Source organism: Palaemon carinicauda, chromosome 37 (genome assembly GCF_036898095.1).
Source record: "Palaemon carinicauda isolate YSFRI2023 chromosome 37, ASM3689809v2, whole genome shotgun sequence".
NCBI lineage: Eukaryota > Metazoa > Arthropoda > Malacostraca > Decapoda > Palaemonidae > Palaemon > Palaemon carinicauda.
Window position 1 is genome coordinate 28,011,519 of NC_090761.1, and position 15,678 is coordinate 28,027,196.

Here is a 15,678-nt window from a genome sequence, read left to right on the forward strand (position 1 = left end):
GTAGTGGCTTCTGAAGAGTGTGTTCTGGCGCGCTTGGCCTGGACATTGTCAGTACTATCAAATGCTGAGCTGCTTGCGATGCGTCTCTTCTCTGCTCTTCGTAGCATTGTGTTATTGTATTTGAGCATACATGTTTTATGCCACTTGGCCTGGTGGGCAACCATTGTCGCCTCAACACCTTGTCCTTCATCTAGTCTCTGTAACTGAACAGTTCTTGGCAGTTCTCCGAGTTCATCAAATTTGACCAAGTTTGCAGCCATTGTCGTGTATCCACTCCCAGGGTCTCGGCGTTTAGACAGTACTGGGCAGACAAGTGACTCTGTTGTCTCCTCTTGACATACAAGACACAGCTTCCAGTTTGTCTCAGGAGGTGTTGTGGGAGTACGTTGCTCAAAAGTATCGACCAGTTGGAACTTCTTTGCCATGGCTGCAGTCTGGAACAACGCGTCTCTGATGTCAGGTGGTGCTGCTGCTGCCTCACCTGCAAAGACACAAAACACCACCATGTTACCACAAGTTACTACTACAAGCACCATGACTATCAACACTATACTATTACTGCAGCCGCCGTCACTGCCACCAACGCTGCCGCTGCAAAGTAAAATTCATTTTCTTGTGAAATGGTAGCCAAATTATTTGGTAAGCACAGAAGTATGTGTAATTGTACAATACTTATCACCTCTAGCACACTTATCACCTTTAGCATCCACAAAAAGACAAATTATGGTACATATTCAATGACGCTAATGGTAAATAGCGGCCATTTTTCAAAATGGCCGCCAAATGTGCTACGGGGAGAATCTTGAATGCCTCCATATCCAAAATTGTTCAGAATGTATTAATCCACATGTGTGCCAATTTTGGTGCTTTTAGAACAATTTGAACAATTGGTTTCATATTTCTTACTATGCCGCTGGGCTACCTTGGGAAGGGGAACTATGGTGCCCCTCTCCTCCCTATGAGACCTTTGTGTAGCTCAGGGCTTGAAATGAGAAACTGAAACATCTCTTCGTGGGAGATTTCAGAACCTGTTGCAAAATTTAAAGGGAGTGGCCTTAAGAGAGGGAGTTTCCTTTCTTTTAAAGAATGGCTGACACCCTTTCCTCCACTTCTCCAGAAGTGACATGGCCATAGCCTGTGCATTAGCTCTGGCTTGGTCCAGAAGAGCTTGGGGAAAGAAAGACTTACAGGATGGGTCGCTGGACAGAAATTCCTCTACCTCCACTTTTTCTAAATCCACAGCAAATAGGACATCAAGCCTTACCCCATACTTTGCCTTAATAAAGTTCTGGAGGGCTTTCATAAAGAGACTTGTATAACATCTTGACTACCGCTGCTGTGGCCATCTTAGAATCCCCTGTGGTCCCCGCTTCCATAGATGCCACCACAGACACTAGATTAAACAGTCTGTCGACCACTAAACTCTGCTACCTGAAGGTTATCTGGAATTGATGGAAAATAGTCCCCCAATTTATTGGTTCTTGGAAACCCTCAAACTCTGTAGGGTATACTCCCAAAAACGGGCTACACACTTTACGCAAGGTAATATCGCCCTTACAAAGCACCTCCTTCATAGACTCAGAAGCTAATTTTGTCAGTTTTACTAAAAATGGTGATTTTTGTCCAGGCACTGTCATTCCAACCACCAAAACATCAAGGAAACTGTGGTAAAAAAGAACCCCCCTGTGATATTGATTTTGCTAAATTATTGAGAGCCACCTTGTGCCTCATAAGGTGGCTCTCAATAATTTAGCTTCCTCCTCTGCAGGGTCTAGGTCATCCTCAGATCCAAAGTCAATAACCTAGATAGGATTTCGGTCCCCTAGGGGCCCATTTCCAAAACAACTTCCTTTGTGGTTAGATGGGGGCCAGGCCTAAGGGATCTCTTATCTCAAGTCTGGAAATGCTTCCAGGTTTTCGAACTCAATGTCTCATCCAATAGAAAATCTTTATATTTATGCGTAAACACATTAGACTCTGCCCAGAATGTGCTCGCATCACAGAGTTGCCAAGAGTTATCTACTAAATCTCCTTCATCTACTTTCATGGCACTGGCATCTACTGCGCTATCCCCTTCCACTATCAACCCTTCAACTCTTGAAACAGAAAGGGAAAACTCCTCCAGGACCCTTCCTTGGAAGCTGGGAACCTGAAGGCCCAGCAACAGCCAAAACCCTAGAACAGGAATGAATAGACCCCCTTGGAGCCTTCCTTGTAAGATGAACACCAGAGAGTCCAGCCGCAGATGAATCTGCAGAAATGGAAGAAAGCAGCCCCGCTAGAGAATCCCTTGGAAACTGGTAAGCCGAATGATCAGCAACAACTGAATCTGAAGGGCCAGAAGAAAGGATTCCCTTAGGAGCTTTCCTTGGAAGCTGGAACCCCAAAGACCCAGCCACAGCTTGATCCTTAGGATGGAGTATGTAGGAGTTTAGTCCAGGTGGACTGGTACCCAGCATAGAGCAACTCTGATGTGGATCCAACCTAGGTAGAGATGTGGTCATCGAGCTATCCCTAAGGGATATTTCTCCGAACAAGCCCCAACAGGAAAGCTTCCTCCTCTGCAGGGTCTAGGTCATCCTTAGATCCAAAGTAAAAAACCTGGATAGGGGTTCGGTCCCCTAGGGCCCCATTTCCAAAACCTGTAACTGCTTCACTTGGGATATCAATACCAACTAGATCTCTGAGGTCCTTGGTGGGTAAATATTTAGCAGATCCTGCGATCTTAGATTCTGGAGACCACACAGCATCTCACCCCAAAAATAAATTTTTCCTTTGTCAAAACTCTCTTTCTGGGCTCGAACCTGTGCCGCCCAGTGAATAAGCTCCATTTAGCACTTATTCTTAGGTAATTTACTGCTAAATATACCAGAGAAAAAATGTAAAGGAGTGCTAGGTTAACTAGCTCGCTCACCTATTGGTGTCGGTATAAAATTGGGCGTATAATCCAGAGGTCCCGCACTATTTAGATTCATCCACGACAGAAACCCCAATAGAGGAGAGCCGTTCAACCTCACTCGGTACTACTAACACTGCATCCGCTCAGAACCCAACTCCTTTTAGCACGTCTTGTGTTGTAACCCGCTTTTTTGTTGTGCTCTCGTTTTTCCACTTATTTTCATTGGATTATGGCTTCTTCGTCGGTTTCCCAGGAGACACCGTCTAAGTTAAGTACCAAGCTTGGTTTTGCTGTGTTTTGAGCAACCTAGATCGTTTAATATTTGAATTATAGGAGTTTATTCTCTTCGTTCATATCGATCTTGCTTGATCCCACTTACAGTTGGTACTCCTGTTTTGAGAGCTTTTAGTTTCACTCGCGGTGTTACTATATGTATTATTTTTATTTTTATTAAATTTTATTTGTTATTGTGGATATTCATTATTTAGCGTTTAGAACCCTCGTGGTTCACTTTTTGGGCCGATATCATTTACGTATCGTTATGGCTGCCGACCTTCGTTGCTAGGCGGCAATGTTATTTTTTAAGCCATCAGGTGTGTCTTTTGTGATTTAATTATTATGTTGCATGCCTTGCCCAAAAATTTTTATGTGTTTATTTTATATTATCAACGCTATCACTATTATAATGAATATTGTGCTATTACTCCGTTTGATCTGTCTGGTTGGGGATCGTCAGTTGGTAGCCCTGCTGCTCCGTATCACGTGATCCTCCCCCATGCTCCCCCTCTCGCTAGGTGGGCGGCTAGGCTTCTCTCCCTCCCTCCCCTAGGGGACCGTTGCCTTCCCTCCTTTTAGAGGGGGTAGTTCAGTGTTTATGGACTTTGTCCTCCGGGTGTCCCGGCGGGTTCGTCTCTGTCTAGTCTGGTTGGCCACCGGTCAACAGAGTTGGATCCCGGTGCACCCTATTTTATATTCACTTATCACACTGGTTTATGTTATATGAAACCCTCTGGGTTCGGTTGGCGGTTCTTATCTACAGTTCCGCCCCCCTATTAATTTATAACAGTTCCTATGATTATATATAATGATTACATGACAGATCACTATCCCGGAGTTCCTATACGAATTTGTTTTGGATACTTTTATTTCCCGGCCCGGGGCTTAGCCTCGCCCCGGGAAATCAGACACCATGTGTCTTAATTTCTTGTTGTTGCATCCTTTTTTATGCTCCCGGCTCGACCGGAATGGATGGCTATACTTTAGTCTTAAGCTAGACTTATGTTTAGGCCCGGGTCCTCCGGACCCGCCCCTACTTAGGAATATTACAGTTAAGCTCTAATCTTGTGTTAGGCTTATGTTAGGCCCGGGTCCTCCGGACCCGCCCCTACTTAAGAGAATTACAGTTTCTCATATACTATTCTTTTTATAGATGGTGCATTGTCAGACGACGGCCTGTGCAGCTGTTCTACATCAGCCCTGCGGCCATACCGTCTGTCGGTCCCACGCCCTCTGCGGAGTGCAGCTGGAGGATGTCGTGGTATGGCACCCGGATAACTGTGTGGTCTGTTTTGACCTCGTTACCACCCTTGGATCTGACTCGGTGAGTCCCGTTGGCTATGTTGCCTTATTATTTATCTTACCTTTTTTGGCATACATACACTATTTAGTAAGATATCTATGGTCTTGAAGGACCACTGGGAGTCTTCCCTTTTTAATTCCCACTATTATTTCAGGCATCCCCGGAGCAAAAGTCTGCGGCTCGGGCCACACTGAAAGTGTGGGTTGGTGGTTTTGCCCGGAACGTGAAGTCCAAGCGGCCGTACGTCCTCTCCGAGGACTACTGTTCCTTGATATACCCCAACGCCAAGTCTTCAGCCGCTGTGGCTAGGCATGTTGCAGCTCCCATCATTGCCCACATTGATGCCACCATAGCGGGGTTCATTGATCCAGAGCAGGACCCGTCGGACGCCCCCGGAGATCTAGAAGACAATGTTGCCTCCATGAACCTTGACGTGGAACCCATGTTATTGGATGATCCAGATACAGGTAGGGTGGTAAGTGAGGCAGGTGTTTCCGGCACTGAGATTCCTATCCTCAGCCCCTCTCTTTCTTCTTCATCTGATCGCTCTTCCTTTCATGGTTTTTCTGAGGACCGTGATTCGTCCCAACGATCACACTCGGTTCCCCCCAAGAATAAGTCTAGAACCTTACCTAAAGCTCGTAAGCCTCATAAGGCTTCTCATGGTTCTAAACAGAATACAAACCTGTCATCTAAGGCTTCTGGCTCCTCCTCTAAGTCTCGCGACCCGGGAGTTCATTCCGCCACTCCTGCTGCTAGCCCGGGCCTTTCCGAATCAGCCATGCTTCGCATCGTGTCGGAGATGCAGGCTAAGTTGGTATCAGAGATGCAGTCTAAGATGGACACGATGTTCTCTAACATCGGTCAGAGACTTGGGGCATTAGAGCAAGGTGCTCCGGAGCGAGTCCAAAGCTCTCTCATCCCGGATGCCTCTAAGCTCCCGCCGTTTGCCAAGAATAACCCTTGGCGTATGGCTCTTCATTCCCCGTTCTCAGACGGAATGTTAACTTTGGAGGGTCTTGGCACTCGTCCCCTAGAGGACTTTGAATTCTTTCCTCCTGGTCTGGCATTTCCATTTCATGGTTATGCCAGGCTTACCGAGGAAGCTTTGGTTCGGTTAGACAAGGTCCCCAAAGAGACAGTCATCTTCCCTAAGGAGCAAGCCCAATCTGTGTGGGCCAGATTCCTGAATGACATTGGCTGTACCAACACCATGTTGACGCCTTATAAGAGCTCCTTCACAATGTTCTTAATGGACAAAAACACCGTGACTCCATGTGTCAATAAGGTAGCAGAGCTTGCCTTCCAATATGCTCTGGAGGAGAAGCCCTTGCCTCCCATCCGAGAGGTGGATCCAATCTCCCTCCTTCTTCCTTCAGGCATTGAGTGTTGGGACAACGTCCATACCACTTTTACCTCTGGCAAGCTAGCAGCAGACTGTGCTTCAGTAATGTTTAGTGAGCGGCTTCCCCGTCTCCCGGAATCCCTCATTAAACAGGAATATGATTCCCGCCTACGCGTTGGCCGTACTCTGAACTTGGCCACCTCCACGGAGTCGATAGCCTTGACTTACGATACTGAGGGTATTTTTAAGTCTCTCAACAAGGCTACGTTGCAGTCATTATACTATGACCTGTATGACTTCGCTACTGCTAAACGCAGGTGTCGCAAACATGTCCTGGCAGAGGCGACTATTAGGCATGAACCTAATAAGCTTATCCGGTCCTCCTGTTGGGGTTCAAATCTCTTCCCTGAGGATCTTGTAGAGGAAGTCTTGGCGGAGGCCACTAGAGTCAACCAGAGCCTTAAAGCCCGTTGGGGTTTGACTCCTAAACGTAAATAAAACCCTGCAAATTACCAAGCCCGGGGTAGGAAGAAGCTCCGTCCATATACCTCCACCCAGTTCAGGCAACAGCAGAGTGGTTCGTCCATTTTCCGGCTGCCTCTTCCCCCATCTCCTGTTGCCCCTGCACAGCCTTCCACCTCTCAGGCTCCTTCGGATGACTATGTCACCGTTCTGCTCCCTAAGAGCCAGCTTTCCGGTGCCTCCGCCACCTCTCCTGCCTTTAACCAGTCTTATGAGGCTCATAGCTCTTCCCAGAGTTATGGTAGAGGTAGAGGCTACCACCGTGGTTCTAACCAGAACAAAGGCAGGGGAAGAGCCTTTCGCAGGGGAAAGAACTTCCGAGGCGGACGTGGAGGCAACTCCTCAAACCAATACTGAGGTGCAGCAGGTAGGGGGGAGGCTCTATGCCTTCCGCAACAAATGGAGGTTCAGTCCCTGGGCGTTCAGTATCATCTCCAAGGGACTGGGGTGGAGTTGGATTCAAGGACCTCCTCCTCCGAACAAATTTCATCAACATTCCACTCCGGACCTGGTCGAATTTGTCCAGGATCTTTTACAGAAGAACGCCATACAAGAAACGAAACACCTGAAGTTTCAAGGTCGGCTGTTCAGTGTCCCGAAGAAGGATTCAGACAAGAGAAGAGTGATTCTAGACCTATCCCTTCTCAACTTGTCCATTCAATGCGACAAGTTTCGAATGCTTACCGTCTCGCAGGTGCGGACCTTACTTCCCCGTGGGGCCATCACCACCTCTATCGATCTTACAGACGCCTATTATCACGTCCCGATAGCGAGACACTTCCGTCCGTACCTAGGCTTTCGCTTAGGGGACAAAAGTTACTCCTTCAAGGTGATGCCTTTCGGGCTCAACATCGCCCCAAGGATCTTCACAAAGTTAGCAGAAGTCGCTGTTCAGGAACTCAGAAATCAAGGGATTCAAGTAGTAGCCTATCTGGACGACTGGCTCATTTGGTCAGACACCTCCCAAAATTGCCTAAAAGCCACTCACAAAGTCATCCATTATCTTCAATCTCTAGGCTTCCAGATCAACTTCAAGAAGTCCCGTCTTCTTCCAAAATCGAAGTTCCAATGGCTCGGCCTGCAATGGGATCTTATATCTCATACTCTGTGTCTTCCCAAACCCAAGAGGTTAGAGATTGCAAGGAACACCAAACGCTTTCTCAAAGACAAAGTAAGTTCCAGACGACTCCAAGAGAGGATTCTGGGGTCCCTTCAGTTTGCCTCAGTGACGGATCTTCTTCTGAAGGCAAAATTGAAAGATATCAATCGTGTCTGGCGTTCGAGGGCGAACCGGAAGTTCCGGGACAGGAAAGTCCGCCTTCCTCCCATTCTACGGGAAAGACTTCTTCCTTGGACAAGAGCAAACAGTCTGTCAAAGTCAGTTCCCCTTCGATTTCCGCCTCCGAAATTAATCATTCACACGGACGCATCCTTATCAGGTTGGGGCGGCTATTCTCAGCTCAGGAAAGTTCAAGGTCTTTGGTTCCGCCAATTTCACATCAATGTGCTGGAGGCCATGGCAGTTCTTCTAACCCTGAAACGTCTCGCTCTTCCCAAGAGACAACACCTTCGTCTGGTCCTCGACAGCGAAGTGGTGGTCCGCTGCCTCAACAGAGGCGGGTCAAAGTCAGGGCCTCTGAACCATGTTCTAGTAGCCATATTTTCCCTAGCAGCCTTGAACCGTTGGCATCTTTCAGCTGTCCACCTGGCGGGAGTCCGGAATGTAGTGGCAGACGCCCTGTCCCGGACCTCCCCTCTAGAATCGGAATGGTCACTCGATCTGGAGTCATTTCGGTGGATTCTCTCTCAGGTTCCCGGTCTCCAAGTGGACCTCTTCGCCACGGAGTCCAACCACAAATTGAGAGTATATGTGGCTCCCAATCTAGACCCTCAGGCTTACGCCACAGACGCCATGTCACAGAATTGGGACATCTTGGAAAAGATTTATCTCTTTCCCCCGGTGAATCTTTTGCTGAAAGTTCTAGACAAGCTGAGATCCTTCAAGGGACAAGTAGCCTTGGTCGCACCCAACTGGCCCAAGAGCAACTGGTATCCTCTCCTGCGAGAGTCGAGACTATACCCTCACCCGATACCCAATCCGGTTCTGTCTCAGATAGTGCAAACACGCGTTGTGTGCGCTTTCTCAAACATTCAGAGCGCCCTAACTTTGTGGACTTTATGAAGTTTGCGGCCATGCATGGTGCCAATGTTGATCCTCAAAACACCCTGTTCCTAGAATCGGATAAACGGGATTCCACCATCCGCCAGTATGACTCTGCAGTTAAAAAGTTGGCAAAATTTTTGATAGACTCAGACGTGAACTGTATGAACTTGAACCTTACAGTCACTTTCTTTAGATCTTTATTAGAATCAGGTCTGGCAGCCAATACTATCACCACTATTAAATCTGCTTTGAAAAAGATCTTCCTAGTGGGTTTTAACATAGACTTAACCGACTCTTTGTTAGCTTCAATTCCGAAAGCCTGTGCCAGACTGAAACCGGTTACTCGTCCTACCCCGGTGACCTGGTTCCTTAATGATGTACTCAAATTGGCTTCTGATACCCTTAACAGTTCTTGTGATTACATTCCCCTTCTCAGGAAAACACTTTTCCTGGTGAGCTTGGCTTCCGGGGCAAGAATTTCTGAACTGGCAGCTTTGTCGAGAGACCCGGGTCATATTGAGTTCCTGCCTTCGGGAGAGGTCCTTCTTTCACCTAACAAATTCTTTTTGGCTAAGAACGAAGACCCTCAGAACAGATGGTCCTCCTGGAAAATTGTTCCCCTCACGCAAGACCCGTCTCTGTGCCCTGTTACTACTCTTAGGTCTTATTTATCCCGGACCTCCTCTAACTCCTCGGGGCCTCTATTCGTTAGAGAACAAGGCGGTACCATTACTATTAAAGCGATCAGGCAACAAATTTTGTATTTTATTAAACAAGCTAGCCCTGACTCTTTTCCTCTTGCACATGATATCAGAGCGGTTGCTACTTCGGTGAACTTTTTCACCACATGAATTTTACGGACCTTTCCAGGTATACAGGGTGGAAATCACCGTCAGTGTTCAAGAAACACTACCTTAAACATTTGGAAGCCCTAAAATTTTCTACAGTAGCTGCAGGGAGCGTAGTTACTCCCAGGTAACTCACAGGTTAATACCTTGTCTCTCTATCTCTCCCTCTTACCTGCCTCATTTATACCCTATTGTATTCGTTGGTCTCGCACCTGAATACTGTTGTTATATTTGTAAATTTTTAAACTCCTGAGTATCTGTATATATTATCACTCACGGCATTATTATACCTACCTTATTTGTCAATTGTCCACCAAGTGGATTTATGTTCATATTTAAGATACCCTTATAATTGTTTTTTGGTACTCATCTCTGATTAAAGCATCCTGTATTTCCCTTACGCTTATGTTTTTTCCTTTATTTTGCAAGTTTGGTGACATATTCTCTTGTATAGATTCACTGGGCGGCACAGGTTCGAGCCCAGAAAAGGGATTTTGACGTAGGAAAAATCTATTTCTGGGCGAGGGACCTGTGCCGCCCAGTGAACCCTCCCAGCTCCTCTCCCTTGGAGTCCCCAAACTTTGGGTGCTAAGGAGTTGGGTTCTGAGCGGATGCAGTGTTAGTAGTACCGAGTGAGGTTGAACGGCTCTCCTCTATTGGGGTTTCTGTCGTGGATGAATCTAAATAGTGCGGGACCTCTGGATTATACGCCCAATTTTATACCGACACCAATAGGTGAGCGAGCTAGTTAACCTAGCACTCCTTTACATTTTTTCTCTGGTATATTTAGCAGTAAATTACCTAAGAATAAGTGCTAAATGGAGCTTATTCACTGGGCGGCACAGGTCCCTCGCCCAGAAATAGATTTTTCCTACGTCAAAATCCCTTTTATATTTTTCTGTGCTCAGCTAATCATTATAATTCATTATCTGGGTGTGTGAGCTAGCTATGAGATTTCAACATTTCATGGTACCTATTAAGCTAATTTCTGTAATTTTTCAAACTATTATTTCTTGAAAGTTCCAATATTTTCATCTTTTCATGTGATGAAAACTGTCAAGAGAAATCATTTTATATTCACAGTAAACTTTGATTTGTTGAACTGCAAATGAATGTATGGATATCAGTGGAATTTCATTGGAGAATTGATGCTTTTCAATATTTAGTGTGTTTTTATATGGATCTAGTTTTATCTATGTTAATTTGTTTTCTTTCCAGGTACTGGTTCAACTTCATGGACATATAATGTTAACAAATTAACAGAACAAAATATGGAAGAGATTCTAACTATTGTGAAGGAAGAGACTGGTTTCAAGATAAGAGATTCAGATCCTCTATTTGTCAGTAAAATTACCAATAAGTTCAATGAGATGTTGATATCAGACCCAGGTAAGAAATTATAACCATTGTTTCTTATATAATTGTCACTGATATAGAATCAAGGATTACATTGCTTTTGAGTATCTGTAACTATAAGGAAATATATTTAGTTTAATTATGTAAATAACTTAGATTTGCATAGTAGGACTGACATAGATCTTACTGTGCAATTTATCATATTCACAGTGCAGTAGCAAACTTGCAACTACAGTACATAATTTTTGGCACTTACTAATAAGCTTACAAACATTATGGAAAGCCTTAGAAATTTCATGATGAATGCATTACTTTTGAATAGCATGCTTCAGTAAAGAAAAAGACTAAACTTTAAGAAAAGGTTAAAAAATCAGGACAAAGTTATTTGAAAAGATAGTTCATTCTGCCATATTTCTCTGTCACATTATTTTCCCAATTGTTTTGAATTTGCTTTACGCTCTCATGTTCTCATGTGTTTTATAGTAAGGATTTGTTTTACAAATTTATTATTATTTGCATTTTAATAATGTTTCATAATAATACCCAAACTTTGCCCAGGACACAGTGAGTGGAGATTCATTGCTATGTATTTCGAAATATGCAATTTTCCATTTATGCGGGACCATTGATCGACCAAATTTTCGCATAATTCGGGACCTTACTGTGTGTGTGTATATATATATATATATATATATATATATATATATATATATATATATATATATATATATATATATTTATATTCATATGTATGTGTATATGAATGTATCTATCTATTTACCTATCTATCTATTTATATATTTATAGATAGATAGATACATTCATATATACATATAAATATATATATATATATATATATATATATATATATATATATATATGTATATATATATAAATAGATATATATATATATATATATATATATATATATATATATATATATATATATATATAAATAGATATATATATATATATATATATATATTATAATTTATATCTATATATATATATATATATATATATATATATATATATAATTTATATATATATGTATGTATGCATGAATGTATGTATAAATGTATGTATGTATATATGTATGTATGTATATATATATATATATATATATATATATATATACATTATATATATATATATATATATATATATATATACATATATATATATACATGTATATATATACATGTATATATATATATATATATATATATATATATATATATATATATATATATATATATATATATATATATATATATATTCCGACACTAACACTTACCTCATCCCAATAATTATGAGTTTACTCTTATTGTGTTCTATCCAACCAGAATTTTTTACCCCCCTCCCACCCACAGGTAACCCTTGAAACCCCCCACCCCTCCTCAACTGTGTGACCCTGACCTCTCTTGTTTCCTAGCTTGCTGAAGAGGGACACTTCGGTCAACCTTTTCAGGTCGCCATTAACCATTCCTTCTCTGGTCGTGTTGAGATACACATGTTCTCGTCTCACTTGCGTTCTTCAGAGTTTTTCCTGTTCTTAGTGCGTTTCTCGTTGGATCTCCGATCTCCATTATGTAATCTGTGAGAGCGCAACGTTGTTGCCTGGGTGTTTGTTATTGGGAAGCTGTGTGCAGCTTTTTGGTTCCACGTGAAAGTCGATCCTCACGTGTTGTGTACTTCATGTCAGGGGTGTGTGTTTTTGTTCCATGTGAAAGTCGATCCCCACGTGTTGTGTACTTTGTGTCTGGGTGGTGTGTATTCCAGGATGAACACGTGTGATGAGTGTGTGGGCTGGAACAATGCCCAATGGGCCAAGATGGCCACAAAAAAGAAGGCCAAGAGGGACAAGTCGCCCTCAAGGAAGGACAACGTTTCTCGTCCTTTTTTGGTCTGTTCATCCGTGCGTCCCTATCTGTCTCCTGTGTTACCCTCGGTAGCGGAGGTAGTTCCCTCTGGGTCAGAGAGAGGTGATTATGTTTCGGGCCCAGGAGTCGTTCTTATTTCAAAACGGAAAGCGGAACCATCTTCTTAACCCTCCAGTTGCCAGGGAGGTCCAAAGAGAAGGTTGCTGGGACTTTAAAGGCAGTTATGTCGAATTGTGAGCACCTGCTCCAAGGTTGTGCAGCTGGTTCAGTGGATGACCCTTATTCCCGCTCAGAGGTCCCTCGTGGTAACCATTTGGGCCGATCCGCTCTTCCGCCGATGAATGGGCAAGGATCTCCAGAGCTGCCAAGCCTCTGCACGGCGCCGTCTTACGGCCTTTTATCTGCTTCCAGTTACCGGCTCCTTGGCCCCTCCGCGGGTAGAGGAGCCGCCCTCCGCCCGCAGGGTGGCAACTTTATCCTCCACTCAGCGGCCCGCCACAGCCAATCTGCCCTCATGGGAGAAAGAGGCCTTTTCAGGCACCTCGAAGACACTGTTCAGGTCACCATTAGGGATCCCTTGCTGAGGTGGGGAGTTACGGACCTGATTCCCCAGACCCCTTAAGAGGATTATTATCTGTCAGACGGCCCCGTCTATTCTCCCGGTCTTCGAGGACCATCCACGCCAGAGAGGACTAGAGGACCATGTGAAGAGGCACCATTCATCTAGATCTCGCTCATACGGCTCCAAGTCTTAGGACCCCGCTCCAGCGCTGCACCGGAGCCGAAAAGAAGAGGAGTGGCGCAGAACTCTCTCAAAAGGGAGATTTGACAGGACCGCTGGGAGATGCGATCTCCAGAGAAAGGGAGATAGGATAGGACCGCCAGGAGATGTGATCTCCGGATCCCGGGCAGGGTGCCTCAGGTCGGGCACACGGATACGGCGAGGTTACTTCAAAGGTGGGATCCTGGGACCAACAGGAGGACGAGGTAGTGGAAGAATTGTCGTCCCTCCGGAGAATATTGGGTCTTATAAGAAGGCTCAACGACCTGCCCGATTCCGTTCCGGTACAAGTTCGACCCCACGACACTGGTCTGCAATGCTATTTTGGAGTGCCTAGGGAGGCTAGGCCCTCTCTGGTTCTTACCCTCTCACAAGACATCGAGCAGTGGTCTAAAAGAATCACCACTGCTGCCACAGAGCCGAAAGGACCGAACAGGCCTCACGGCGCTCCGAAGCTTTTACCCATTCAGGAAGTCAAGCATAGGTGATTCTACACTTCGAAGGGGACCTCCCAGGGTCATCAACTGTCAGAAGGGAACTTGGCTGCTCTGCCTCCTGGTTCCACAAAGGATAGATTGTCGGGCATTGCCGTGGGTTTCCCGGTCCAGGAAGCAACATCTATGGAAGCAGCTGCATGGGCCCCTGGAGACACGGCTTCATGGCTAGACCTCTGGTCCACGGCCCTGGTTTCCTTTGTCTGGAGAATGATGTGAGGAGTGGCCCCACGAAGGAACAGTTCCTGGAGTTGGCAGTCTGAGGGTTGAGAGCCGTAGCTTTCTTGGTGGGCCAGTCCCATTCCACAGCATCGAATTGGGTCCTGCGGAGGAGTGATGTCGTCCTCCATGGGCTGCCAAGGAATCTCCCAGACAGAGTTGAGTGCTCTTAGGGATGCCCCATCGTTATAGAGAGACTTCCCGGAAGAGCTAGTGGAACGAAGACTGAACAAGTGGAGGTAGAAGAGTCATGACGCAATGCTCCACAGGGCGTCTTGATTGTCATCGTCCTCGAACACACATCTCCTTTACCAGCCTCATGATCATGGTGGGGCCAGGGCCCAGTCACGTGGGCGACCTTCTAGGCCGTCAGCCAAGCCTCATCCTCCTCATGTTGGGCCCCTCCGACTCTGCCCCCGTCTCAGGAGCACAAGGACCAGCCACAGGCGGAAATAGACAGAGGTCCTACCAACAGAAGGGCACGTATTGGCCGCTTCTTCAAGCGAAAGTAGGGGGCGAGGCCCTTCACCCCGGTGCCCTCCAGGGGTAGGAGGATGCCTCAGTTTAAGGTGGAGAAATTGGGCAAAGGAAATGGCGGACCAATGGACAATTCAAGTGTTGAAGGAAGGGTATCGGATTCCCTTCAAGGGCCCCACCCCTACTTTGGATTTGGGCCTCGAGGCCTCCTCCCTCCACCCCAAGGAGGAAGCACCTTGGAGGGCCTTGGAAGGGGAAGTTCAAGACCTACTACTCAAAATGGCTATCCAGGAGGTGTCTCTTGACCTACCGGGACTCTTCATCCATCTTTTCCTGGTGGAGAAAGCCTCAATTGACCAGTGTTCGGTCATCGATCTCTCGGCCCTCAACCGTTATGTCGCCAAGACCGAGTTCAAGATGGAAACGGCCGGGACGGTCCTGGCAGCTATCAGGGAAGGGGATTTCATGCCATCCCTAGACCTCAAGGATGCATATTTCCAGATCACAGTGCAACCGTCCAGCAGAAAGTTCCTCAGGTTCAAGTGGGAAGAGCAGTCTTCCAGTTCCACACCCTCTGCTTTGGCCTGTTGACCGCGCCTCATGTCTTCCCCAGAGTCTTTTCCCTGGACTCCCAGTAGGCCATCAAGAGAGGGATGAGGTCATTGAGGTATCTCAACGACTGGTTACTCCTTTTGGAGTACAGAGATTAGTTATCAGAGCAGAGGGACGAGTTAAAGACCTACATGGAACTTGGGGTAGTGTTCAACTGGGAGAAGTCACACTCTTCCCCAACCACGAGGACAGTGTTCCTGGAGATGGAAATATGGTCTATGCAAGCCAGGGCCTTACCAATGAAGGAGAGGACTGGGAATCTGAGAAGCATTGCGAAAACCTTCATCAGGGTAAAACTGCCTTCGTCAAAGGAGTGGTAGACGCTGGTAGGCCACCTGGTGTCCCTGGAGAAGCTCGTTCCCAAGGGAAGGTTGATGCTGCGGCCGGCCCAGTGGGACCTGAAAGAGATACAGGCCCTAGCAACGTAGTATCCACCCCTAAAGCTTTCCCCATCCCAGTCAACCACTTACCATGTCCCAATGTATATTATATATATATA

At 45.7% G+C, this 15,678-nt stretch overlaps 1 protein-coding gene across 3 annotated transcripts in view; it reads left to right on the forward strand.

Annotated features, from left to right (window-relative positions):
* LOC137629532 (NAD kinase 2, mitochondrial-like) overlaps positions 1 to 15,678 on the forward strand; it is a 144,858-nt gene that overhangs the window by 84,938 nt on the left and 44,242 nt on the right. For all 3 annotated transcript variants that reach the window (XM_068360940.1, XM_068360939.1, XM_068360938.1), the window contains one exon: positions 10,576 to 10,746. In XM_068360940.1, coding sequence (XP_068217041.1) covers positions 10,576 to 10,746 — 171 coding nt within the window. The remainder of the gene's footprint in view (positions 1 to 10,575; positions 10,747 to 15,678) is intronic.